The sequence below is a fragment of the Spermophilus citellus genome (assembly GCF_964194105.1).
Source record: "Spermophilus citellus genome assembly, chromosome: 9".
NCBI lineage: Eukaryota > Metazoa > Chordata > Mammalia > Rodentia > Sciuridae > Spermophilus > Spermophilus citellus.
This window is the reverse complement of record NC_138191.1, coordinates 2,021,259-2,049,236: the sequence shown is the minus strand read 5'-3', so window position 1 is coordinate 2,049,236 and position 27,978 is coordinate 2,021,259. Positions and strand designations below refer to the sequence as shown.

The window sequence follows — 27,978 nt, the reverse complement described above, 5'->3', positions numbered from 1 at the left end:
CAGCGGTACCTACCAAGTGTGGTGGTGCACACCTGTAATCCCGGTATGTATTCTGGAGCATTCAAGGCCATCTTTCTACAGTGATACATGCCTACCCATGTTTATAGCAACCCAATTCACAATAGCCAAACTATGTCCATCAATGGATGAATGAATAAAACAATGTGGTATATAGACACAATGGAGTTTTTGTTTTAAAGAGAGAATTTTTTTAATATTTATTTTTTAGTTTTCGGCGGACACAACATCTTTGTTGGTATGTGGTGCTGAGGATCGAACCCGGGCCGCACGCATGCCAGGCGAGCGCGCTACCGCTTGAGCCACATCCCCAGCCCAAACAATGGAGTTTTATTCAGCCATGAAGAAGAATGAAATTATGGGATTTGCAAGAAAATGGACAGAACTTGAGACCATGATGTTAAGTGAAATAAGTCAAACTCAGAAGGTCAAGGATCACATATTTTCTCCCATGTGGAAGCTAGGAAAAAGCAAAAGAAAGGTGAGTGGTGGGGATCTCATGAAAATCAAAAGGAGGTCAGTGGAGTAAAGGAACCAAGGGGAGGGAGGTAGGGAGAGAGTGGGGAAATACTGGGGAGTGATATTGGCCATTCTATTTGTTATACTATGTGAATATGTAACAACAAATTCCATCAATATGTACTATTATAATGCACCAATTAAAAATGTGGAAAAAACAGTCAAACTGCCTTGATTCTACTCATTGGTTCTATGACATTAGGCAAGTTACCTAAACCCTCTGTTTACTCACCAGTAAAATGGGATACATGAATGAACAAAAAATCCACCTCATATAACTGCCTGTGAGGACCACCAGAGGAAGTGAGGGGGTTGGATGGTGTGGTCCAGTGATACAGCATTTGCCTAGCATGTGTGAGGCCCTGGGTTCAATCCCCAGTACCACCAAACAAACAGAAAGGCTGAGCTCAGTGGCAATTGGGGAGGCGGTGAGTCTGGAAAATCTCAAGTTTGAAGCCAATATGGGCAAATTAGTGACATCCTGCCTCAAAATAAAAATTACGTGAGACATGAAAGAAACTCATACTTATTGTACCTAGGATTGAACCCAGGGGTACTTAACCACTGAGCCACATCCCCAGTCCCCCCCACCTTTTTTTTGAAGTTGTCAATGGACTTTTTCTGAGAATCAAACCCAGTGCCTCACATATCCTAGGCAAGTAGCCTTCTACTAAGCTACAAACACAGTCTTCCAGCCCTTTTTGGTATTTTATTTAGGGATGGAATCTTGCTGAGTTGCTTAGGGACTCTCTAAATTGCTGAGGCTGGCTTTGAACTTGTGATCCTCCTGCCTCAGCCTTCCAAGCCACTGGGATTGCAGGCATGCACCACTGTACCTGGCCAAAACCCATATTTTTAGTTTCTCAACTGCAGAAACCACATATATAAGATGTACTCTAGGTGGTAGACTCACCAGATAATGAAATTATTCTCTAGGAAGTTTATTATCAAAATTTCTCAGGTAGCATGAGATTTTTGTATAAAATCTAAAAAGCATTTTTTAAAAAGAGGATCTTACTACATGCCTAGGCTGGCCTTGACTCCTGGACTCAAGTGATCCTCCAGCCTTACTTAACCTTCTGAGTATCTAGGACCACAGGTGTAATCCTGGCTAAAGACTAATTTTAAAAGTTTTTTTAATAGAGCAGCATGACATAGAATAAAGCCTGCTTTTAGTAACAAGTTGGGACAGCTTGAATTTGTTGATCAGCTCATTCATACCTCAGTTTCCACACATAAGGCACTTAGACGTGGATATCTCACAAAATATTCGCTTAAAAAAAGTCTGAATAGGTTATTTTTTTTTTCCACACTTTTTTTCTTTTTCCTTTTGGTACTTGAGATTGAACTCAGGGGCAACCACTAAGCCACATCTTCAGTCCTGTTTTATATTTTATTTAGAGACAGGGTCTCACTGAGTTGTTAGTGCCTTGCTTTTTGCAGAGGCTGGCTTTGAACTTGTGATCCTCCTGTTTCAGCCTCCCAAACTACTGGGATTACACGCCTGTGCCACCACATCTGGCTTTTCCACACTCTTGATTGGTGCATTATAGTTATATGTAATGATGGGACTTGTTACATATTCATACCTGAACACAATAAAACAATTTGGCCAATGTCACTCCCCAGAATTTATCCCCTTCCTCCTCAAAACCCACCCCCTGTTCCCTTTCCTCTACAGATCTCCTTTTGATTTCCATGAGATCCCTACCCACCACCTTTCTTTTCCTTTCTAATTTCCATATGTGAGACAAAATATATGACTCTGACCTTCTGAGTTTGACTTATTTCACTTAACATGATGGTCTCTAGTTCAATCCATTTTCTTGCAAATGCTATAATTTCATTCTTCATGGCTGAATAAAACTCCATTTCGTACTGAGCACAGTCGTGCATGCCTGTAATTCCAGTGGCTTGGGAGGCTGAGGCCGGAGAATTACAAATTTAAAGCCAACCTAAGTAATTTAGTGAGGCCCTACACAACTTGGTGAGTCATAGTCTCAAAACAAAAAAATATAATGGGCTGAGGATGTGGTTCAATGGTGAGTACCTCTGGGTTCAATCCTTGGTACAAAAAAAAAAAAAAAAGGAACTCTATGTGTATATACATGTATCACATTTTCTTTATCCATTCATCCATTGATGGATACCTAGGCTGGTTCCATATTTGGCTATAGTGAAACGGTACTGCTACAAACATTGGTATGCATGTATCACTGTAGAAAGATGACTTTAATTCTTCAGAATAAATACCAAGGAGTGGTAATAGCTAGGTCATATGGTGGTTCCATGCCCAGTCTTTTTTTTTTTTTTTTTTTTTTTAGTTGTTGATTGACCTTTATTTATTTACTTACATGTGATGCTGAGGATCGAACCCAGGGCCTCAAACATGCTAGGCGAGCTCTCTACAGCTGAGCCACAACCCCAGCCCATGCCCAATCTTTTGAGAACCCTTTGTATTGATTTCCATAGCAGTTGTAGTAATTTACAGTCCTACCAACAGTGTAAAAGTGTTCCTTTTTCTCTACATCCTCTCCAGCATTTATTATTATTTGTATTCTAGATGACTGCCCTTCTGACTGGTGTGAGATGAAGTCTTAGTGTATTTTTAAAAATTATTTTTTGTTGTTGATGGACCTTCATTTTTTAATTTATTTATATGTAGTGCTGAGGATCAAACCCAGTGCTTCACACGTGCTATGCAAGTGCCCTACCACTGAGCTACAACCACAGCCCCAAAATTTTGGTGTAGTATTGATTTGCATTTTCCTAATTGCTAATGATGTTGAACATTTTTTCATATATATCTTTCTTAAAAGATATTTTAGTTGTAGATGGACACAACACCTTTATTTATTTTTATATGGTGCTGAGGATGGAGCCCAGGGCCTCACACATGCTAGGCAAGCATTCTACCATTGAGCCACAACCCCAGACCCTGGCCATTTCTATTTATTCTTTTGAGAAGTGTCTGTTTAGTTCATTTGCCCATTTACTAATACAGTTATTTGGGGGTTTTTTGGTATTTTTGTGTTCTTTATATATTCTGGATATTAATCCTTGCCAGAAGAGTAACTAACAAAAATTTTATCCCATTCTATAGGTTCTCTTTTTTTTTTGGGGGGGGGGGGGATAACCAGGGATTGAACCCAGGAGTGCTTAACTACTGAGCCACATCCCCAGGCCATTTTATATTTTATTTAGAGACAGGGTCTTGCTGGGTTGCTTAGGGCCTTGCTAAGTTGCTGAGGCTGGCTTTGAACTCAAATTCTCCTGCCTCAGCCTCCCAAGCTGCTGGGTTACAGGCATGAGTCACAAAGCCTGGCTATGTGTTCTCTTTTCACATTCCTAATTGTTTCCTTTGTTCTGTGTAAGCTTTTTAATTTGATGCCATTTATTGACTCTTGGCATTCTTTCCTGAGCTTTAGGGATCCTATTGAGAAAGTCGTTGCCTGTAACTATTTGCTGAAGTGTTGACCCTATGTTTTCTTCTAGGAGTTTCATAGTTTCTGATCTAATGTTGAGTAGGTGATTGAGTTCTATGATGAGTTGTTGTGAATTTCTTTTGTTTCAGTGTTTTTAAAAGTCAATTTTTTTTTTGAGAGATTGGGAGAGTTTATTAAAGCAAAGTTTCCTATTTTCAAAAGGTTTTGGGGAAGCCCCATGTCCTTTGAATTCTTATCAGTTGGAAGTGAGTTTTTTTTTTTTTTTTTTTTTTTAATTAGCTACACATGACATTACAATGATCTTGGCACTTCATACATTTGAATCATTGGGGTAAAATTTCTCATTTTTCTGATTGTACAGATTGCAGAATCACACTGGTCATAGAGTCACCTATATACATATAGCAGTCATAATGTCTATTCTATTCTCCTCCCCTCCCCTCCCATCTTTTCTCTCTATCCAATCTAATGTAACACACTTTTTTTTTCTTTTTCTCATCACAACATCATACATGTATTCTGTATAACGATGAGGGTCTCTTTCCATCTTCCGTGCAACTCCCCTTCTCTCACTTTTTCCCTCCCACCTCTCTTCCCTATTTAGTGGTAGTCTTCTTCTCTTGCTCTTCCTCCCTATCCCATTTTGAGTCACCCCCCTTATATCAGAGAAGACATTCGGCATTTGTTTTTTAGGGATTGGCTAACTTCACTTAGCATAATCTGCTCTAATGCCATCCATTTCCCTGCAAATGCCATGATCTTGTTATTTTTTAGTGCTGAGTAATATTCCGTTGTGTATAAATGCCACATTTTTTAATCCATTCATCTATTGAAGGGTATCTAGGTTGGTTCCACATTCTAGCTATTGTGAATTGTGCTGCTATAAACATTGATGTGGCTGTGTCCCTGTAGTATGCCCTTTTAGGTCTTTTGGGTATAGTGAGAAGGGGAATAGCTGGGTCAAATGGTGGTTCCCAGCTTTCCAAGAAATCTCCATACTGCTTTCCAAATTGGCTGCACCAATTTGCAGTCCCACCAGCTAAAAGTCAATTTTCTATAAGGAAATAATTTTCTAGGAATGACTTTATTTCCAATATTTGGAATCTGATGGGTTTAAATGCTTAGTGTCCTAGTAGCTCTGATCTCTTCAGATAATTGTTTCTGAAGTTTTTCCTCAATTATAAAATGAGAATAAGGAGCCAGGAATGTGCCTATAATCCCAGCTACTTGGGAGAATAAAGTAGAAGGGTCACTTGAGCCCTGGAACTGAAGACCAGCCTGGATAACAAAGAGAGATCCTGGAGAGGAGAGGAGGGGAGGGGAGGGGAGATTATGAAATTATGAGATCAGTTTAGGTGTGGAGGGGAGGGGAGATTATGAAATCAGTTTAGGTGTCCATCAACAAATGAATGGATAAAGAAAATGTGGTATGTGTATGTATGTATGTATATATATATATACATACATATACACACACACACACACAATGGGCTTTACTTCGTCATAAAGAAGAAATTATATCATTTGCAGGAAAATGGATGAAAATTGAAAGCATTAAATTGAGCAAAAATTAGCCAAACTCAGAAAGTCAAAGGTCGTATGTTTTCTCTCAAGTGTGGAAGCTAGAGATAAAAAAGGGGGAAAAAGGTGATGGGGAAATCTCAAGAAAATAGAAAGAAGACCAATAGAATAGAGGAAGGGAACCAAAGAGAAGGAGGAGGGAAGGGAAAGGGGAACTGGGGAATGAAACTGACCAAATTATTGTATTATATTGTGTTACAGTGTGTGCATGTACCCATTTGTAACAATGAATCCCACCATTATGTGTAGTTATAATGCATCAATATAAAAGACTTTAAAAATAGAGGAAGGATTAGATGTAATATACCAATGTAGGGACATTCAGACCAATAAAATAGAGTAAACCCTCACATATATGGTCAGTCGATTTATTTAGTTAATTTTTAAAATTATTATTACTTTTTGTGCTGGGGATTGAACCCTGGGCTTCATATCTGCCAGGTAAGTGTTCTACCACCAGGCTACACCCCCTGCTCTGGTCAGCTAATTTTAAAAAATATTTTTTTTGGTTGTAAATGGACACAGTATCTTTATTTATTTTTATGTGGTGCTGAGGAGCAAACCCAGTGCCTCACACATGATAGGCAAGAGCTCTATGACCGAGCTTCAACCCCTGCCTTGGTCAGCTAATTTTTAACAAGGATGCCAAGACTATTCAATGGGAAGAGGACAACCTGTTCAACCCAAGTTTAAGAACTGCACTAAAACTGAAGAGCAAACTTATAAATTTTTAGAAGAAACTATAGGGGAAAATCTTTGTGGTATTAGATTTGGCAATAATTTCTTGGATGTAATACCAAAAACAAAGAAAAATACTGGCTTCATCAAAATTTAAAATGTGGGGTGGATGAGGGTATAGCTCAGTGGTAAAAGTACTTGCCACGTAAAAATAAAGATACAGTGTATTCATCTACAACTAAATAAATATTTAAAAAAAAAAAAAGAGGGCTGGGGTTGTGGCTCAGCAGTAGAGCATGTGCCTAGCATGTGCAAGGCCCTGGGTTCGATCCTCAGCACCACATAAAAATAAATAAAATAAAGGCATTGTATTCATGTACAATTAAGGGGGAAAAAAGGGAGGGGGGATCAGGGAAGGCATAACAGAAAACATCCCAACAAAGGGTTGATATACAGGGCAGAGGAGAAAAGAGCACGTGTTGTGATCCAAAGTGTATTTGAGGGGACGAAAGGAAGAAGGGTCAGTCATAAAGAGCCTTTTATACTATGCTAAGGGGTTTCAATTTTGTCATGAAGCTAATGGAAACCAGTTACTAGTTTGAGCAGGAAAGTTAAGACAAGGTTGCATTTTAGAAAACAATGGATTGGAGCCAGGACACACATCAAATGGCTCTTGTAGCAATACGGAAGAGTTATGATGGTATCTGGGACTAGGATTTTGCCATTTAGTCACAAACATAGCCAAAAATGATTAAATTGGTTCCTGGTCATAGTTGAGTGAAGAGTAATCAAGGATCAGGTTTCAGGGCTGAGACACGAGTTCCATGTGTCAGATACTGTGCTAAATACTTTTTTTTTTTATAGTTCATGACCCTTTTTGGGTCTTGACCCTTTGTGGCTCACAAGGGCTTTGACCTCATCAGTGGATTTTTTAAGAGAGAGAGAATTTTTTTTAAATATTTATTTTTTTTTAGTTTTTGACAACATCTTTGTTTGTATGTGGTGCTGAGGAACGAACCCAGGCCGCACGCATGCCAGGCGAGCGCGCTACCGCTTGAGCTACATCCCCAGCCCCTGTGCTAAATACTTGACACACATTATCTCCTTTAATCTGTACCACAAACCTGTGGATAACATTACCCTTACTTTACAGGAGAAAACAAGGAAAGGTTAAGTCATTCATCAAAAGTATGACTAAATCCAATTTTTTTTTTTTTTGGTATTTTATTTAGAGATATGGTCTCACTGAGTTGCTTAGCCCCTCACTTTTTGCTGAGGCTGGCTTTGAACTCAAGATCCTCCTGCCTCAGCCTCCTGAGCCACTGGGATTACACGTGCGCTAAATCCAAATTTTTGATCTAGTAAAAAATTATTTACATAAGGGCTGGGATTGTGGCTCAGCAGTAGAGCGCTTGGGTAGTGCGAGTGCGATCTGGGTTCGATTCTCAGCAGCACATAAAAAAAATAAAAATAAAGGCATTGTATTGTGTCCATCTACAAAAATGATTCTCTTTTTTAAAAAAAAATTATATACATAAACTTGTATGGAAAAGAAACTAAAACATTTGTTTTCCTTTCAATTGCCTATATTAACACATCATTCTTATTCCTTTACCTTGTTAATATAGTGTTATTCCTTAGAATAACACATGTGATGGCACAGGCCTTTAATCCCAACTCAGGAGGCTGAGACAGGAGGATTGCAAATTCAAGGCTAGCTTCAGCAATTTAGCAATGCTCTAAGCAACTCAATGAGACCCTGTCTCAATATTAAAAATAAAAAGGGCTGGGGATGTGGCTCAGTGGTAGAGCACCCCTGGGTTCAATCCCCAGTACCCCCTCCCCCCAAAAAAAGGGGGGGTTGTAAACACTAGTCAGTGCCGAGGAAGTCCTGTCCTGATGATAAGGACTCTCAAGAATGTGGGAATATGGGGCTGGGGATGTGGCTCAAGCGGTAGCGCGCTCGCCTGGCATGCGTGCGGCCCGGGTTCGATCCTCAGCACCACATACCAACAAAGATGTTGTGTCCGCCGAGAACTAAAAAATAATATAAAAAAAAAAAAAAAAAAAGAATGTGGGAATGTGGGTAAGGAAAAGGGAAATGGACCACTTCCCTTCTCTCCCAATCTTTTAAGTGGGGGTCAAAGCAGAGCACCCTTGGTTGTAAAGGAATGTACTCATAAAATATCTGAAGAAATTCATTTGTGCAGTAAGCACACAACATATTCTGTATTTTCCCCTCTACTTATAGGGTTAGTGCAGCCCACCATGTTGTCCTGGCCTGGTCAAAACTCTGTTGGTCCTCCAAGTTGTTGTTATAAATATTTTTAGTTGTAGATGGACACAATACCTTTTTTTTTTTTTTACTTCTATTTAATTTTTAGTTGTAAATGGACCATTATTATTTATTTATATGTTGTGCTGAGAATCGAACCCAGTGCCTCACACATTCTAGGCAAGTATTCTACCACTGAGCCAAAATCCCAGCCCCCCCCCCCCATCCAAGTAAGATCAATAAACAGTATGTTGGGGCTTTTGCAGCCCTGGCGTTAAACACAATATTTTCAGTGAACATATAGGCAAATTCTTATTTCAAACTTTGTTTTTTTTTTTGGCACTGGGGGTTGAACCCAAGGCCACTTAACCACTAAGAAATATTCTCAGCCCTTATTTATATTTCATTTAGCGACAGGACTTCATTAAGTAGCCAAACTTTGAACTCATGATCTTCCTGACTTAGCCTCCAGAGCCACTGGGATTACTGGCATGTGCCACCGCACCTGGTCTTATTTCATACTTCTGAAAACTACCAAGTTATTCAGGAATCTAGATTTTAAAGAGATATGTGCTTCCAGAGCAGTACACTGTAAGATCATAATAGGAGCCTGGCGTGGTGAAGCAGGCCTGTAATCCCAGTGGCTCAGGAGGCTGAGGCAGGAGGATCTCAAGTTCAAAGCCAGCCTCAGCAAAAAGTGAGGGGCTAAGCAACTCAGTGAGACCCTATCTCTATACAAAATAGGGCTGGAGATGTGTGGTCAAGTTCAATCCCTGGTATCCAAATAAAAATATATAATAGGAGACCTGTCAGAGCCATTTCAGTGACTTGCTGGATTTCACAGGTGCCCAGGATAAGGGTAAGCAGTATTTATCTACCATCTTATAATTGAATAAGAACCAAAGCACCACTCCTCTAAACCCAGTACAGGGATAAAAGGATTAAAACAACCCCTACTCATTAAACCACCATGCAGTCACCTGCTAGCTTCTCAGAGCAGGAAATGGACAGTTTTTCTCCAGGATATCACAGCACAAGTAGACTGAAACTTGTCAGTCCCACCCAATACCCATTTATGAAGCACCCTAACTATCTGCTAAGACCCACCACTGTTCACCAGTCTGGAGAGCATGGACAAATGTCAAGATTAAAGATTAGGACAAGCAGGAGACAGTTTCCGGGGGCTAAGTCAATTTCAGTTCTCGGTTACCCCTTTAACATTTTTGAAGGAGCTCAGAAACAACCTCAACCGGAGGGAACACTGCCATGTAATAGGTCTGGTTCTGCTAATGCAAACATGCTACTATGGCAAGAGGTTATTGCTTCAAAATAACTGAAAAGTGATTTGAGACCAAATTCACAGACTGAAAGATGATTTGAAGTATCTATGTCTAATTCGCTAATTTGTTAGTTTGTATAAATATAACAAATTTGAGGACCATATGTCTATAGATTCTTCTCCAAACATAATATTTCCCAAGGTCAAGAAGATCTTGTTTCTAAGCAATTTCTAAGGAGGTTTTACTGGGCCTGACTACTGACAAATGGAATTAAGATGATGAAGTCCTGAGAAACAAGGACCACTGTGATTTCAGGATATCTTCTTGCAATCCCTGCTTAATCAATCAACAAGTATGCTAAGTGTGAAAAGAAAAATTTAAAAGAATTAAGGCCAAAATCTGAAGTCACTGTATCATACCACAAGGGGGCAATGTTTGAACACCAGCAACAGGAAGTATTTGGCAGATGCTTTAGTTCCCTTTTTAACACCAAGCTGAAATGACTGCAGCTGCTGAGAGGTGGGCTGGCCTCTGCCTTCTCTCTAGGGAGTTGGCACTGACTCTTAATACTGGCAACACAGTTTTCAAGGGACCAAGAAGAGAGGAAGCTGACAGCAGGAGGAAAAGTGGAGCAGCTGATCTTCTCATCCAGGTCTGATAAACATACCCAGTAGCGCCTAGAGGTTGAGGTGGTGGTAGTGGTAACAGTGGTTCTCAAACTGTAGCAGGTTTCAGAATCATCTGCAGCCCTGTTAAAATAGATTGCAGGACTTCAACCCCAATTTCCAATTCAAAAGACCTAAGACCTAAAGTAGGGTCCCATAATTTGCACTGCAAACAAGTTCTCCCAGGTGATGCTGATGATGCTAAGGACACATTGAGAATCACTGCTATAGAGTATTTCTGGCTCTGCGCCCTTCCTTCAACAGTTCCCTATTCTGTGTTTCGTATCATCTACTACTTTCTTTCCTACCATCCCTCTTTAGCCTCCTTTAGGAAAACTAAAGGAGAGACAGAAAACAGGAATGAACATTGATGTTAAACTTGTCTTTTATTGCTCTGGGCAAGGATTCCATCACTCCAGCCTACTGTTAAGGTATTTTGGAAGCAGATTTATTCCAAATACATAAATAATTCCTCTCGTCTTTGTTCAATGGTTGCACAGGGATGCGGGGAGTAGCTCAGTAAAAAGTAACTGATGCTTTTCCAATAAGATTTTGCTTTAGGGTTCATAAAAGTGGGTAGAATATGGTAGGTATATGTCCCACCAGAGTTTGTAAATTTTCCTTACATACCCTAGAATTAAACATATTGTAAATACTTTTTACAAAAATTACCATTTTAAAACTATTAAAGTGTATAATTCAGTGGCATTAAGTACATTCACTCTTTTTTTTTGGCAATCATCACCATCTATTTTCAGAATGCTTTCAGATTTGCAAACTGACACTAAACAATTGCTGATAGCCCCCTTCCCTATCCTTTAACCACCACCATTCTACTCCTAGACTACTTTTGGACTGTTTCTCTTTCACTTAATAAGAAAGACAGTCTACTGCTGACCAGTGGGGTTGCTTCTCTACATGCAAGATTTCTTGCATATAGTTGATTTGAGTTTATTATAGAGAACCAGGTGGAGACAAACTGGATGTGGGCCTTTTATCCGCGTCTCAGCAGCCCTGCCATGGATCTGCCCGATTCTTTCGCATCAAAAAATTGATCTTTCGAGCCATTTCCATGTTGTAGATCCGCCTGCAGGTTTCATAGCTTTCCCGCTGTCGCTTGCGGCAAGGTTTCTCATAGTATCTCCGTCGTTTAATGTCCTCAATGAGCCCATCCGTGCTGAGGATTCTGTATGAAGGCAGGTAATCAGATTAGAACTTGGGCTCATTGCTGCTTACAAACTCCAAATGGGAGGAATCATTTGTAATTTAAAGAAATATCTTTTTTTTCTTTTTTTAGTTGTAGATGGACACAATATCTTTATTTTTATTTATTTATTTTTATGTGGTTCTGACCTTAGTGGAGAATACAGTTCCATTCTTTTTTTTTTTTTTTTTTTTTTGGGGGGGGGGGTGCTGGGGATTGCACTCAGGGGCATTCGACCACTGGGCCATATCCCCAGCCCTATTTTGTATTTTATTTAGAGACAGGGTCTCACTCACTGAGTTATTTAGCACCTCACTTTTGCTGATGCTGGCCTGGAACTTGGGATTCTCCTGCTTCAGCCTCCCAAACCACTGAGATTACAGTGGTGTGCCACAGCGCCTGGCTTGGTTGCGTTCTTATTAAGAATTGATGGTTAGGGTTGGGTTGTGGCTCATTGGTACAGCACTTGCCTAACATGCATGAGGCAATGGGTTTGATCCTAAGCACCACATAAAAATAAACAAATAAAATAAGGGCATCTGTCCATCTACAACGACAAAAAAAAAAAAAAGAATTGATGGTTAGCCCAGCAGTAATTCCAGCTACTCCAGAGATTGAGGCAAGAGGATTGAAAAAAGTTCAAGGCGAACCTGCACAACTTAGTGAGGCCTTAAGAAACTTAGCAAGACCCAGTCTCAAAAGTTAAAAAAAAAAAAAAAAAAAAAAAAAAGGAGCTGGGAATACAATTCAGTGGTAGAGTGCTTGCCTAGCATGTGAAAGGCCCTGGGTTCAATCCCTAGTATTGGGGATGGGGGAGGGCGAATTGATTCAGCTGAAGTCTGAGAAATATTGGGGCCTACATAAATGCAGGAAATAGGCAGCCCATACCACACCAGTGAAACTTCAATCCCACTCCATTTTCTTAAAGAAAATAATTTTATTGTACATCAGTTTAGTGATTATTTCATTCTGCCATTTATACAAAAGTCTCCCTCATTAAATTGAAAATCCCTGAAGGCAGAAACCATGTTTTATTAATATTAATCTCATATAAATGTCAGTTAAATTGATACTTTATTTCTTGGTCACCTGCCCAATTCCTTACAATGTAATTTTTTCCCACTGGACTAATAACTCCCTGAACAAATTCACCTCTTTGTTCCAAGCCAAGACGACACTGGGGCTTTATTTATTTAACCAACCTAATCCTTAGGCTCCCAATGTATAATTTGTCTTTCCCTTTCAACTCCTTATTGATTAGTCATGAAAAAGTCAGTGGCACCTTCCTACTGCTGCCCTCCATTCCTGCTTACCTTGTCCTTTCATTATATGTAAAAAGTCACAAACAACTGGAAATTAGAGGTTGACACATGGCTATTATAATTTGAAGAAGGGACAAAGAAAATAAAAACAAGAAAACTACTAGCTAGTTTTCTGCCCAGTGGAAAGCTCCATTTATTGTTGCTATATTGGACTACAAAGTCTGAGATAACGATAGATTAAACTTGAAAATAGCTTTAGGTAAATTACAAATGTGAATAGAGGTGGGAACCACTGTCCTATAGGCTCTTTTCCCAGGATCCTGCTGTTTAACATCAAGAATGAGGGGCTGGGGGCTGGGGATGTGGCTCAAGCGGTAGCGCGCTCGCCTGGCATGCGTGAGGCCCGGGTTCGATCCTCAGCACCACATACCAACAAAGATGTTGTGTCCGCCGAGAACTAAAAAAATAAAAATAAAAAAAAATTCTCTCTCTCTCTCTCTCTCTCCTCTCTCTTTAAAAAAAAAAAAAAAAAAAAAGAATGAGGGGCTGGGGTGCAGTACAGTGGTAGAGAACTTACCAAGCATGTATGAGGTCCTGTGTTCAGGATGGTGGGGATCCCCTTCCCTGCTGGCTTTTGGGTCCCTCATACAAAGGTTCCTGACAGGCCTCTCCACTGACCCTCTACAGAAGACCATATATTCTAATCCCCAGGTACAGAATAATTTGTGGGCTACTAGAGTGTCTTATCTATATGGATCAGCTGGTTCACATTTTAGTGGCCAGGAGATGGGAACCAAGAGAATAGCTGCACACTCCCAAAAAGAGATGATCTAGGCAGGTTCTGTTGGAAACAGTCATGCTTGGAAGTCATGCAGATATAACACTAAAGTCCTACAACAGAGAAATGAGGCACTAGAGATCAAAAGACTCCATACCCTGGCCCAAAAAGGATAGGCTTTTTTTCTCAATTTACCCATAAATGTTATCCCTTCAAATTCTGACTATAAACCTCCTTGATTCTGATTATATACGCTTCTCCTAACCTTTGCCAGAGGGCCTCAACCCTGATACACTCTTCATTTCCTGAAGACTTTTTTAGGAGGTACTGATGCCTAGCTCTCACTCTTCTAAGACTGACTTAACTGGTTTAGAGTAAGGCCATGCACTGGGAATCTCTTTAAATTTCCCAGGTGACTCTAATGCCATATTATGGTTGAGAAAAAAAAAATGACCCAGACACTGTTGACTCCTAAATTTTTATCTCTAGGAGAAATCTTATGTTAGAGGTAGACGAATATTTCCAACTGCCTCAAACCCTACACAAAACTGTATTTGTCTCCTTCCCAAATTTATTCCACAAGAATTACATTAGAGCTGGGCAAGGTGGCACATACCTGTAATCTCAGTGACCTAGGAGGCTGGAACAGGAGGATTAAGAGTTCAACACCAGCCTCAGCAATTTAGCAAGGCCCTAACTAACTCAAGTGAACCCCTGTCTCAACACATAAATCAGATCATCTAGTACAGCGAGTCCCAGACTTAGTCCCAGCCACATCCCCAGCCCTATTTTGTATTTTATTTAGAGACAGGGTCTCATTGAGTTGCTTAGTGTTTTGCCATTGCTGAGGCTGGCTTTGAACTCACAATTCTCCTGTCTCAGGCTCCCAAGCTGCTGCGATTACAGGCAGTTGCCACCATACCCAACTTCATTTTTTTTTCTACCTAATAAAATCCTATTTGTAACTGTGGTGTGTGTGTGTGTGTGTGTGGAATATTACTCAGCAATAAAAGAGAATAAAATTATGGCATTTTCAGGTAAATAGATGGAGCTGGAGAATATCATGCTAAGCAAAGTAAGACAATCCCTAAAACCAAAGGCCCAATGTTTTCTCTGATAAATGGATGCTAATCTAAAATGGGAGGGGGGGGCATGAGAATGAGTGGAGGAACTTTGGATTAGGCAAAGCAGGAGGGAGAGGAGGAGAGGGGGCATGAGGATAGGAAAGACGATGGAATGAGATGGACATCATTACCCTAGATATATGTAGACTGCATGAATGGTGTGTCCTTACTTTGTGTACAACCAAAGAAGTGAAAAATCGTGCTCTAGTTGTGTATAATGAATCGAAGAGCATTCTGCTGAAGTATATAACTGATTAGAATAAATAAATTTAAATATCCTATTTGTTCCTCAAAGGCCCAAATCAATTGTTATATCTGGATGCTGAAGCAGGAGGATCTCAAGTTCAAGGCCAGCCTCATCTGAGAGATAAGTAGGTTGCCCTATTTCCATTCTCTTTTTGAGACTCCCATCAAAAAAGGGGGGGGGGGCTAGAAATATAGCTCAGTGGTAAAGTGCCCCAACTCATCCAGGTGAAACCAATTACTCCCACCCTCCCTTCCTAAAGCACTATTTGTTAGGTCGGTGGTGGTGACTTGGTGGCAACTTAAAACAAAGCAGCCCGAGCCGAAAAAGAACATCAATCAGATGTCAATCAGCAGGACCCCCTGGCCAATCCTGGAGTTCAGCCAACTCCCCTGACCAACTCCAAGGGGGCAAGGGACCCTAGAAACACCTTTTCCTGTCCCAAGACCTTCCCTTCCTGCTGTAAGCCCCATAAAAGTCCAGTCCAGTGGAGCTTCCATGCGGTTTCTCCTCAGACCCTTCCCCTGTCCCCTCTGTGGGTCTGATCTGAGTTCCGCCCGGGAGTGATATCTCAATAAAGCCTATTCAGGGGTCCTTTTAACTCTGCCTCCTTTGGCCATTGCCTGCCCCGACTGATCTGACACTATTCTCAAACTTTAGCATGCGGTAGTCAACTAAAAAACCTGTTAAAACATGACTATTGTGCCACCTCCAGTCTCTTCTTCTGTAGGAAGTCTAGAGTGAAACTCAAGAATTTACATTTCTTTCTTTTTTAAATATTTTTTAGTTGTCAATGGACCTTTATTTTATTTATTTATATGTGGTGCTGGGAATTGAACCCAGGGCCTCACACTTGTTAAGCAAGCACTCTACCACTGAGCCACAACCCCAGCCCAAGAATTTACATTTCTTTTCACAGTGCTGGGGATTGAACGCGGGGTAGCTGGGGATGTGGCTCAAGCGGTAGCGAGCTCGCCTGGCATGCGTGCGGCCTGGGTTCGATTCTCAGCACCACATACAAACAAAGATGTTGTGTCCGCCGATAACCAAAAAATAAATATTAAAATTCTCTCTCTCCCCCCCTCTCTCACTCTCTCTTTAAAAAAAAAATATGCTACTACCCAGCCACACCCTACCCCCAGGTGCATTTCTAATAAGTTCCTAAGATATGCAGCTGCTCATGGTCCAAGAAGAACCAGGGCACACTGTCAATGCCTCTTTCAGCACAGATCAGGTAGTATTATATTTAACTATATTAAAAAAAAAAAAATCCCTTATTGGTTGTGTTCTAAGATTAAAGACCAATTCTTTTATTTTTTTTAATATTTCATTAGTTGTTGATGGACCTTTATTTATTTACATGTGGTGCTGAGAATCGAACCCAGTGCCTCCCACATGCTAGGCAAGCACTCTACCACTGAGCCACAACCCCAGCCCCAAAGACCAATTCTTTATTCATTTTTGCATATGTCATAATGCTTGGCAACGAGAAAATTATCAGCAAATGGTTTATATATGAGATGCCCCTCAAAAGCTCATGTGTGAGACAATGCAAGAATTTTCAGAGGTGGAATGGCTAACTATGAGGTGTAACCTAATCAGTGGATTGATCCATTGATAAGAATTAGCAGGGCAGTAACAATAGGCAGGCCAGGTGTGGATGGAGAAGTAGGCCACTCAGGGTGAGACTCTGGGGTTTATATTTTGCCTTGGTAAGCAGAACTCTACTTCCTGGTTGTCATATCTTGTGCTTCCTGATGCCACACCCTTCCACTGCAATGTTCTGCCTCACCTTAGGCCCAGAGCTATGGAGTTGGCCTACCCTGGAATAAAGCTCTTAAGCTCTGAAACCATGAGCCTAAAAAATAAAAATTTTCCTCCTCTAACTTATTCTTGTTAACTATTTTAGCCACAGCAATGAAAAGCTGATTAAAACATGTATGGTAAAAGTGAACCTTCTCAATGATGGAGAAACGTCTATTGCACTAGAATTAAGAACAGTTAATCCTTGTGCAGTGGACATTTTTTTTTGCATACAGTACAGTTCTGGCAGTTATTAGCTCAGAAACCCTCTGTATTACCTTTACTAAAATAAAACATTAGCATTTAAATAGTATTTTTAAAACCATGATCCTAATTACAATACTATGAAACTGATTAGGAAGATAATGTCAAATTTTTACAAACTAAGAAACTAAAATTCAGAGGCTGACTTGCCAAAGATCACAAAACGGAGCTACAGGAATCCAGGTTTGTAGTGCAGTACTCTGCAATAATATCGTTTCTCAAATGGAAATCACTTCAAGTACAGAAGACAAATTATTATGAAGCCTACAGGCAAAGAAGACAATGAGAGAGAGGAAGAACTGGGCGAGAGAGGAAGAACTAGAGCAAAGAGGAAAATGGGAGCCAAGATATGGCAACACTGAAGAAAAGAAATGATCTAAACACCTAAGTATTGATTTCTGTCCAGACCTGTGTTTACTACTGTTTAGTCAAGGTCTCTTTTTGAACTAGAGACTAGTATATTGGGGAAATACAGAAAAAGCTTCTGAAAGGAAGATTGGATATATAATATAAAAAGGAAAAAGTCTAGATTTGAGGGACTATAAAAAGGACAGAGAATCTGAACATAGCATCACCTAGGAAGAGGACTCTATTGGAATAACAAAGACAGTTTAAAAGTAGGATGAAAAGGAACTGCAAGAAGAGAGAATTCAAACACATTCTGGGGTACTCTTGGTATTTCAAAAGAGTTTTGAAACAGAGATGATCATCTTACTAAGTAAATGCCTGAAACAAAAAGGTAAAACAAGAAAAATAATTTTAAAAAACCATAGGGTGGAGGTGGGGAAAGGATAGAAAGAACATATGGTTGAGAAATGGTGTTCCCTGGGCAGTTCTAATTAACTTCTAAAACACTAAGCAAATAAAAATTATGAGATGCCAGCTGAGGATTCCCTCTTACCCGGTACCTTCTAGTCATCCTGAAAAAGCAGATTAACTTCAAATGCTCCAGTCCCTACAGCAGAGGCATCTATTTAACTATCTCTAATAGATAAAGAGGGAGGAAGAGCTTTGAACTAAATAGGAAGGGTGTTACTAATAATGCTTCTGCTTCCAAAGGTAGTTCAAGGACTAGGAGACCAAGATCTTTAGTGTAAACATATCAGCCTGCAGTTTGGGTGCCTGGCAACCTAATATGAAGGAGAAACCAGCTGCCAGTTTTAGTGAAATTCAACTGATTATGTAAAAGGAGCCGAGCTGCCTAGAGGGAGGAGCTGGGGGTGGCAAACTCACATGTCAGTGTAGCTAGCTTACGTCAAGACCAACGTGTAGGCAGTAGGACTCAATGGACCCAGAAGCTGGCCCACCAGGAGTAAAAGGGGTCAACTGGGCATACTTCCAATATGTTTCCCTCTCCTTGTCTGGGGGCCAGCCAATCACACAGAGCTTCCTAGCAACCCCCACTCTCCATCTCCTCATCCTAGGATGAGGGCCTCTGCTTATGTAACAGGCATTTTGTGGCAGTCTCACTGGGCAGACACATAGGTTGTTTCCTTTGCAAGACTTCCTCTGTACTCCAAACATGGTAAGTTTTTACCACCTCCTCTCCTCTCATTTGCTCTCCTATCTATAATAATTAGAGAACAGAACAAGCAATCTTTTTTTTTTTTTGCAGGAGGTGGGGGGGTGGGGGGGAGAAGGATCGAACCCAAAAGCACTTTATCACTGCAACTTGTGATCCTTTTTCCTCTGCCTCCTGCGTTGCTGGGATTACAGGTATGTGCCACCATCCCTGACAGCCAACTTATTTTTAAACTATCAGAAAGCTGAAAGAGGTTAATGAGAAACCTGGAATAAGAAACGTGTACAGAAAAGGTGGTCAGAGGGGACACTAGAGAAAAGCAGAGAAAAAGAAGTAAAATGCAATAGTCAGAAAATACTGTATTTAGTAGGCAGGAAGACAGAAGACTAGGCCACTCCAGAATTGACCCACTTAACATTTGCAAGCTTGAAAAAGTCCCTGCCTAGAAAATTATTCTAAAAGCAAAATATTTGTTCACTTTTCCCCCTGAAACTGAAGTAATAATTTATGGAACACATATTTAATAATCCAAGATAAAAAAGAAACAGAAATACACCTTTCTAAAGAGAGAAAATAAAATGACAAGTATCCTTCCTAAGGATTATAAAAATCATAGCTGGGCACTGTGGTACACACCTGTAATCCCAGTGATTCGGGAAGCAAGATGATCAAAAGTTCAAGGTCAGTCTCAGCAATTTAGCAAGGCCCTCAGCAGCTTAGAAACCCTGTCTCAAACTAAAAAATAAAAAGGGCTACGGATATAACTTAAGTAAAGCACCCCCAGGGTCAATCCCCTATAGCAGAAAAAAAATTATATATCTGTATATCTATACCTATATGTCATTTCCATAATACTTTCCCAAACTATTTCTTTGCAACCAATGCCCCCCAACCCTTGGATTGAACCCAGGAGTGCTTAACCACTGAGCCACATCCCCAGACAGGGCCTCATTAAGTTGTTGAGGCTGGCCTTCAACTTGCAATCCTCCTGCCTCAGCCTCACAAACTACTGGGATTATAGGTGTTAGCCACCTTGATTGGTGCCAATGCACTTCTTGTACTGGCTTTCCAGACAATCCTAGCCACAATGTTTTAATTTTCCAAACTCATAAAGAAGCCTAAAGATTAAACTTTAGATTCTGAGTCTTTGGGGCCCAAATTTCTTTTCTTTTTTCCTCCTGTGGCAATGGGGATTATACCCATGGCATCATGCATACTATACAAGTACACGGACCTATAGCCCTCAAACCTTTTTTTTTTTTCGTGCCAGAGACTGAACCCAGAGTGTTTAACCACTGAAGCACCTCCCCACCCCTTTTTATTTATTTATTTAATATTTAATATTTATTTTTTAGTTTTTGGCGGACACAACATCTTTGTTTGTATGTGGTGCTGAGGATCAAACCTGGGCCGCATGCATGCCAGGTGAGCGCGCTACCGCTTGAACCACATCCCCAGCATCCCCCTTTTTATTTTTTAGACAGGATCTTGTTAAATTGCTTAGGGTCTTGCTAAGTTAGTTGCTGAGGCTGGCTTTGAACTTGCAATCCTCCTGTCTCAGCCTCCCAAGCCCCTGGGATTATAGACATGCTCCACCATGCCCAGCTCCCAGAGCATTTTTTAAATTTTGAGATGCCTCGGCCTCCTGAATTGCTGGTACTACAGGCATGCTCCCCCTAGACCTGGCTAAATACTGTTTTTCAATTAAGGTACTTAACAAGGGTTTTTGGATAAATTTGATATATCTCACTTGAGTACCTACTTTCTCTCCCTTTTGATTTTTTTTAATATCATTTATTTATTTTTATGTGGTGCTAAGGTTCGAACCCAAGACCTCACACATGCTAGGCGAGCGCTCTACCGCTGAGCCACAACCCCAGCCCTTGATTTTCTTATTAAATATTTTTTTAGTTATCAATGGACCTTTATTTTATTTATTCATACACAGTACTGAGAATCGAACCCAGGGCCTCAACATGCTGGGGAAGGAATGCAGGACCTTGTACATGCTAGGCAAACACTCTACCACTGAGCTATATCCCCATTTCTGGAACACCAATTTTAACTGTAGCGAGCTGGGGATGTGGCTCAGTAGCAAAGCTTTTGCTTGGCATGTGTGAGGTTCTGAGTTCAATCCCTAACACTGTAAAAAGAAAAATTAAGTGAAGTGAGGGCAAGTAAGGGCAGGAGTGCTGGCCCTAAAGCAGATAAAATGGCAATGAATACAAAGTTTAGCTAAAATTTTAATTAAAAACAAAAGAGAAACTTCAGAAAAATTCTGTGTTTGCTTATAATGACAGAACCTCTGTAGTTCCTTCGCTTTTCTCTGCTGTTAAGGATACTTCAGTGGAAAAGTTTGACAAACACTTAAAGGGACTGACAAAAGACAAAGAACATTTATGTTCATTAGACATTTAACAAGCACTTCCTATGTGCAAGACCCTTCAGTAAATGTGAGGCATATACAAATAAAAAAGTACACATAGGTCTCTGCCTTAAGGAGTCTAAAGTCTATTAAAATGATTTTCAATTCTTATGAAATATTAAAATCTCATGGGGCATTTTGAAAATGCTGCTGGTCAGACATCATGCCACAGATATTCTCATTTAGCCTCAGGTTGGGCCCTGGCACTAAGAGGCTTTTTGTTTAGTTTTTTCAGTGCTGGGGATCAAACCCAGGGCCTCACACATTAGGTAGGCAATCTACCAGAGCTATACTTCTGGCCCCAAATGATTGTTTAAGCTGGATGTGGTAGCACCTTCAAGACGCTGAGATGGGAGGGTTGCTTGAGCCTAGCAGTTAAGAGGTGAGCCTGGGCTCCCCAGGAGGTTCTAAAAAAGTGGCCAGGATTGAAAACTGTAGGATGTCACACTGATTGCTTCTGATTAAAATTAACACTTCCACTCAGGAAAAATGTATGTGTAAACTGCCAATCACTAATAAAAAGGGAATCTTTTTTTAAAATATTTATTTAGTTATTTATTAGTTTTTGGCGGACACAACATCTTTGTTTATATGTGGTGCTGAGGATCGAACCCGGGCCGCACGCATGCCAGGCGAGTGCGCTACCGCTTGAGCCACATCCCCAGCCCATAAAAAGGGAATCTTAACAGAGTTATGAGACTGCTATTTCTAAAAAGATAGAAATTTAGAGAGAGTTGAAAACCAATTTCCTAGAATATGTGAAACAGTACCAGGCCAGGGGGGAAGAAGGTATCCACACATACATCTACTTTCTACCATTCATTTATTTTCCCCTTACCTACCACCAGCTTACACCTAGGAGAATGAAGGGTTTAGGTCAAAATGAAAAACAGTAAAGAAAAAACAGGAAAAGCAAAAACAGTAGTGATTAAATTAAAAAGATCCTGGCTGAATAAGGATTTTGGAGAAGGACACAAAGAAGTATGATTGTAGGTTGTTAACTAGAACAAAAGGCTCCTCTCAGGAAAGAGAGCTGACTTTGTGCTTTCTGCTAGACCTGGCTTCAATGAAGAGATGATCAACCCAATCACAGATAGGAGATTATAATTATAAATAAATATATATATATATATATATATATATATATATATATATATATATTTTGGTACTGGGGATTGAACCTAGGGGCACTTTACCACTGAACCCCAACCCTTTTAATTAATTTTTTTGGGGGTTTTAGAGATTTAACCCAGAGGCGCTTTACTACTGAGCTATATCCCTAGTCCTTTGTTTTTTATTTTGAGATTAAGATCTCGCTTAGTTGCTTAGGGCCTTGCTAAATTGCTGAGGCTGGCTTTTTTTTTTTTAATCTTATTATTATTATTATTATTTGTCTTTTTTGGAACTGGGGGGTCGAACCCAGGGCTTTGCAATTGCAAGGCAGACGCTTTGCCACTGAGCTACATCCCAGCCCTGAGGCTGGCTTTTAATGTGTGGTGGTGGTTGTTGTTTTTTTCCTGGCACCGGGGATTGAACCCAGGAGTGCTTAACCACTGAGCCACATTCCCAACCCTTTTTATATTTTATTTAGAAACAGATCTTGCTAAATTGCTTAGGACCTTGCCAAGTTGCTAAGGCTGGCTTTCAACTTGTGATCCTCCTGCCTTAACCTCCCAAGCCACTGAGATTACAGGCATGCACCACCATGCCTGGCATAAAGATATTTTTATTTCTCAGATTTTTTGTTTAAAATTTTTGAAAGTGGAAACGCAGGATACATTTTATATATACAAGAATGAATACAAACAGAATAAATACTGTTATTTAAATAGAGATTAGCAATAGGCTAAACAGAAGAGGACTTGGTGGGAAAGCATTACAGTCTTTAAGAAAATTCATTTACTACTGATAAACTAATCCTCATGTCAAAATAAAGTTAAATAATTATTTTCACTTTTTTCTCATCTCTGGGCCACCTTAAGCATAACCTTATTCAAGGAAGACAGAAGACAACTAAAAGTAAATTCTCACTCTCTCAAGAAAAAACAAATCACCCACAGAGCAAAGCCAACTTACAATGAGTTCCACTGTAGAAGCAAGGTTTCATTAAGGAAGCAAAACTTCCTTACAATGAGTTCCAAATTGGGATAATACCTAACACATAATGCCTACTATTATAGGTTGGATCTGGAATGTTCCCCAAAGGCTCATGTGTTGGAGGCTTAGTGCCTAGTGTAGCTATGTTCAGAGGTGGGGCTTTCAGGAAATGACTGCATCTTGAGGGATCTAACCTCATTAGTGGGTTAATCCATTGATGTGACTGTGGGAGGTGGTGGATATATAAGAGGTGGGACGCAGTTGAAGAGAGTAGGGAAGGGAAGGGGATTGTATCCCTGGCTCCCTATACCATGCCCTCTCCACCATGATATTCTGCCTCACCACAGTCCCATCGCAAGGAAACAAGTTGACCACAGATTAAAACCTCTGAAATTGTGAACCAAAATAAACCTTTCCTCCTTTAGGATGATTTTCTCAAGTATTGTGCCACAGCAAAGGAAAGCTGACTAACACTCTTTTAAGCACTTTACAGGTATCAACTAATGAGCCTCAGGTCAATGCTATGAGACGGATATCATTAATAAGCTCCACTTGACATATAAGGAAACTAAGGCAGAGACATTAAGTAACTTATCAGACATCATGAAGTTATTAAGTGGCAGAGCTTGGATCTGAACCAGGTAGTTTGCATTTGGTGTGTGTGTGGCACTCAGGGCACTCAACCACTGAGCCACAACCCCAGCCCTATATTTTATTTTATTCAGAGACAGGGTCTCACTGAGTTGCATAGTGCCTTGCTCTTGTTGAGGCTGGCTTTGAACTCAAGATCCTCCTGCCTCAGCCTCCTGACTCGCTAGGATTATAGGCATGCACCACCATGCCCAGCATTCTGCACCTTGAATCACTGAGTTATAGTGCCTTATTAACATGAACAGACTATTTTCAAGCTGTAGCTTGGACAAAAGCATTAAAATGGTAGTAAGGCACAGTGGTGCACACCTGTAACCATAGAAACCTGGGAGGCTGAGGCAAGAGGATAGCAAATTTGAGATCAGTCTGGGAAACTTATTAGATTCTGTCTCAAAATAATTAAAATTTTCAAAAAAGGCTGGGGAGGTAGCTCAGTGATAGACTATTCTCCTATCAAGTGCCAGGCTCTGGGATTAATCCCTAGTACCACACACTCACACAAAAATACTGCCATGTTTTTGGTTCTTTGTTAAAGTAGCTAACTGTCTAAACACAAAATCCTTCCTTTTGTGCTACCTGTGCTTTAGAAACAGGGGTTAAGTTAAGGGGACCAAAAACTGAGCCTTTTGGAATTTGTTTTATCATCAAGTAATAGCTGCTCTTCAATATCCCTCAATAATATGACCATCTCAAGGTGGAGATATAACTAGTGATACAGTGCTTGCCTAGAATGTAAAAACAAAACAAAAACATCTCTCAACCACTCTGACCCATTTAAATCCACTAAAATAAATCATAAATAAAACAAAACACACAGAAAAAGATTTATAGGGAAAGGTCAGGAGAAGAAAAGGGTAGTTATATGTGAGATATTCCTTTGCCCAAATTCAGTATTTCACTTCACTAGTTAATTCACTATTGAGTCTATATGTCACCTGTAAAAACATTTTGTGCTTCCAATATAAGGACAGAGAAAGATTATCAGACACTTCATCCCTCTCAGACATGACACCAGATGGTCTGAAATAAGAGGGGGGGGGAGAGGGAGAGGGAGAGGAAGGGAGGGAGGGAGAGAGGGAGAGGAAGGGGGAGAGGAAGGGAGGGAGGGAGAGGAAGGGAGGGGGGGAGGGAGGAGAAAGGAGGGGGGAGGGAGGAGAAAGGAGGGGGGAGGAAGGGGAAAGGAGAGGGGAGGGAGGGGGAGGAAGGAAGGGAGGAAAGAAAGAGCATAGAGAAGGACTGAGTAGCAGGCAACAGAGGAAAAAAAGAAAGAAATAGGGTATGCTAATGATCTTAATGACAATGCACAGGGAATACCTTCTGCCTGAGGTTTGCATAAACACAGAATGAGGTGATGGGGCTGACCCAAGACCAAATCTTGAGTTTATTTATTTATTTGCAGGTGTTGGGGATTAAACCCAGGGCCCCACACATGCTAGGCAACCACCTGCCTCCAAAACCAGATGCTTTTAAAAGAATAAAAAACATCCTGATTCTGAAATTGCTCATTTAGTTTCTGACAGCATCCCACTTATTGCATTCTTCTGCCATGTGGCCCTGCTCACCCAGAACTTGGCTTTCCTAAAAATTAAGATTGTCTTTTACTTGCACTCTCAGTCCCCCAAATCCAACCAATATTTAAACCTAATCAAATAAGGTTTCTTAAATGGAAAATAACTACAAGTCCCCTCCATTTCCAGAAAAGCTAGTAACCTTTTAATATAGACAAAGAACACTAAAAAAGTGTGCTTTATGCTTCTGTACACCATTCAATAATTGCATGACCCAAGAAATATAATCTTTATGGGCTTCCCTTACGTGTGAAAAGAAACCATATCAAAGGACAGAGGGATAGCTCATGTAATCTCTTAAAATCTCCTTCCTGCCAGGTATGGTGGTGCCTATAATCCCAGCTACTCAGGAGGTTGAGGCAGGAGAAATACAAGTTCAAGGGCAGCCTGGGAAACTTTAGTGAGACATAGTCTCAAAATAAAAAAATAAAAAAGGGCTGTAGGTGTAGCTTAGTGGTAGAACATCCCTGTATTCAATCTCCAGTATTGTGCAAAAAAAAAAAAAAAACCAAACACCCCAAAACAAAAATACTCCTACAATTCCTTGATAATTCAACTCAACACATATTTGTTTCTCCAAACCATGGTTCTCACTGAAGAGAGAAAACAATGAATTAGGAATTCCAGAAAGTCAAAAATCTTACAAGTGGTGACAAGGGAACTTTCTGACTGAGAAATTTGAGTGGTAAGGCATTATTAGGGTCATCCTTTATCTCACAGCCTAGCATTCAAAAACCTTTCAGTACAGCTCCTCCACTTCTAATTTATTCACATCTATGTATTTTTGTTTATCTGTAACCCTCTTGTAAACCTTTAATGACATCCCATCTCATGCTTGTTTCTCCAAGATCCCAATCTAAATTAATCTCTTCCATTGGCCTTGTCCTACACCAATCCCTCCCTTAGCTATTCACCAATGTTACTGCTTCCTAGCAACTTCACATCTCAATTTTCCCTTTGGTTTCTTTTGTAAGTCGTGGATAAAACTCAGGTTCATTATCAAAGGGATAAGTATTGCTTAATGAATAAGCTTCACAGTTAGGTTTTAGGAAGAATTTCATTTTTAAGAAAATAAACGGTGGGGCTGAGAAGTTTCAAAAGACTAGACCCCCACCTGGGTTGGAAATGGTTTGAGAACAATCCGTGATGGGTGTGTATGGGTGGGTAACGACCTCACTTCCCAGAGAGTCCATCCAGTCCTGTTTCTGTTACCTGTTCAGGGTTCTGTATGCACCTTCCACGTTCCCTTCGTGTACCATCACAGTCCTGGCAATGAACTTCAGGTGCTTTGCCATGACCTTGGATTTAGGTCTTCACTCTTCAGGACCTACAGGAGGGCGGAGAAAAGGCAAGGAAAGCACAGAGACCTAGTAAGGGAAAGAACCACAAAATGCACGTCACCGCGCGCTTTATTCAATGTCTGAAAAGGAAACGTGCTCAGGGTCACGCGGGACGGGGCACGCGGAGGGTATCTGTATCGTAGAACATGAGAATCGGTAGAAGACTCCCTTGTTCTCTTTGCTAGTACAAACCCGAGAAAACGGGGAAAACCAAGGGTAGCCAGGCTTCGCCACCGAGGCCGCGTCGCCGGGCGCGGGGGGACGGCCGGGGCAGGGTCGCGCCGCAGGTCCAGCGACCGCTCACGGGACAAGGAGTCTGCCGGGCGTGGGGGAGGGGGCCGCCGTGCAGACCCGGCCCTCCCCAGACCCTCCCCAGGCCCTCCGAGGCTTCCCGACCGCGGAGGGAGTCCCTCACCCGGCACCCTCAGAACGCGCCCGACCCCCGGCGCTCGCAACCGGAAGCGGAAACTACGGCATCCCCAGCGCCGCGCGCGAAGCCGGGGGCGTAGGGAGGAATCGAGCACCGGAAACCATGGCAACGCGCTTTCAGGCTTAGGTGGACTTCCTCTCCTTGCCCCGGGGCTGGACTCCACACCTGACCGAGCGAAAGGCTGGACTCAGATTTCGCTGGAACGCCTTCCCAGCCCTCTACGGAGTCCAAATCTTTCGGCCTCGGAGACGATCGGCCCGAGTCCGTTCCCCTTGATCCTACTGAACCCTTAATATTCAAGCCATTCACATTTGTTAGGAGTACCCCAAGGGATTAAGGAATAGTTTGTTTGGAAGTGATGTGTGTTGTTGACATAAGATATAAGATGAAGTAATGTTGTTGACTTAAGAGTAAACAAGTGTGTGTATTAGTGATAAGATAGGCCGCGACGTAAACATGTGTGAAAAATAAGTGATGTAATGCTTAACGTATAAACAAATGATGTAATGCTAAAAGTAAGGAATATATATATGAGGCACGGAGGACTTGGGAGCCATCCTCGAACGGGCTAACATCTGGCCGTTCGTGGGTCCGACCAGTCTCTGCTCCGGAGCCGGTGTGTGTGGTGCTTTATCGGTGGTGACCTGAATAAACGAAGCAAACGACAACCGGGTTGCAGTGTGTTCTTTGAGTACGTCGCCGGGTTACCAGGCCACTGAGGACACCTTCCAGGGCAAGACGATACTAGGCCGATCGGAGGACCCCTGGGAGGTGATCCACTCCAGCGACAACATTCCTGGATGG

The 27,978-nt window shown here is 41.1% G+C and overlaps 1 protein-coding gene and 2 long non-coding RNA genes across 10 annotated transcripts in view; 2 read left to right on the top strand and 1 right to left on the bottom strand.

The window, feature by feature from the left end:
- The first annotated feature begins 2 nt into the window (after nt 1-2).
- Nucleotides 3-16,008, top strand: LOC308656240. Of its 2 annotated transcripts, none has more exons than XR_014023655.1 (3): nt 3-499; nt 15,126-15,201; nt 15,350-16,008. It is a non-coding gene; the product is annotated as an uncharacterized lncRNA (long non-coding RNA). The 2 variants fall into 2 exon arrangements; XR_014023656.1 differs by having other exon boundaries at nt 15,337-16,008.
- Nucleotides 10,009-27,420, bottom strand: MRPS21 (mitochondrial ribosomal protein S21). 5 transcript variants are annotated; one of them, XR_014023641.1, is made up of 4 exons: nt 26,937-27,098; nt 26,617-26,731; nt 11,361-11,648; nt 10,009-10,546 (listed from the first exon to the last, which is right to left on the bottom strand). XR_014023641.1 is itself a non-coding variant. In XM_081307097.1 (4 exons), the coding sequence occupies exons 2-3, from the start codon at nt 26,697-26,699 to the stop codon at nt 11,468-11,470; spliced, it is 264 nt and encodes an 87-aa protein (XP_081163223.1). In that variant the 5' UTR covers nt 26,700-26,731; nt 26,937-27,098; the 3' UTR covers nt 10,011-10,546; nt 11,443-11,467. The 5 variants fall into 5 exon arrangements, 4 of the variants coding, with proteins under 4 accessions (XP_081163223.1, XP_081163224.1, XP_081163222.1 ...); XM_081307097.1 differs by having other exon boundaries at nt 10,011-10,546; nt 11,443-11,648; XM_081307098.1 differs by lacking the exons at nt 10,009-10,546; nt 26,937-27,098 and adding an exon at nt 27,160-27,420 and having other exon boundaries at nt 10,663-11,648.
- LOC308656238 overlaps nt 16,983-27,978 on the top strand; it is a 182,792-nt gene continuing 171,796 nt past the window's right edge. The window contains exons 1-4 of one of the 3 annotated variants that reach the window (XR_014023651.1): nt 16,983-18,666; nt 18,757-18,857; nt 20,019-20,088; nt 25,236-26,494. This is a non-coding gene — a long non-coding RNA (uncharacterized lncRNA). Of the gene's footprint in view, nt 18,667-18,756; nt 18,858-20,018; nt 21,623-25,235; nt 26,495-27,978 lie in introns of those variants that run through there. The other 2 variants (XR_014023650.1, XR_014023652.1) reach the window with 2 other exon arrangements.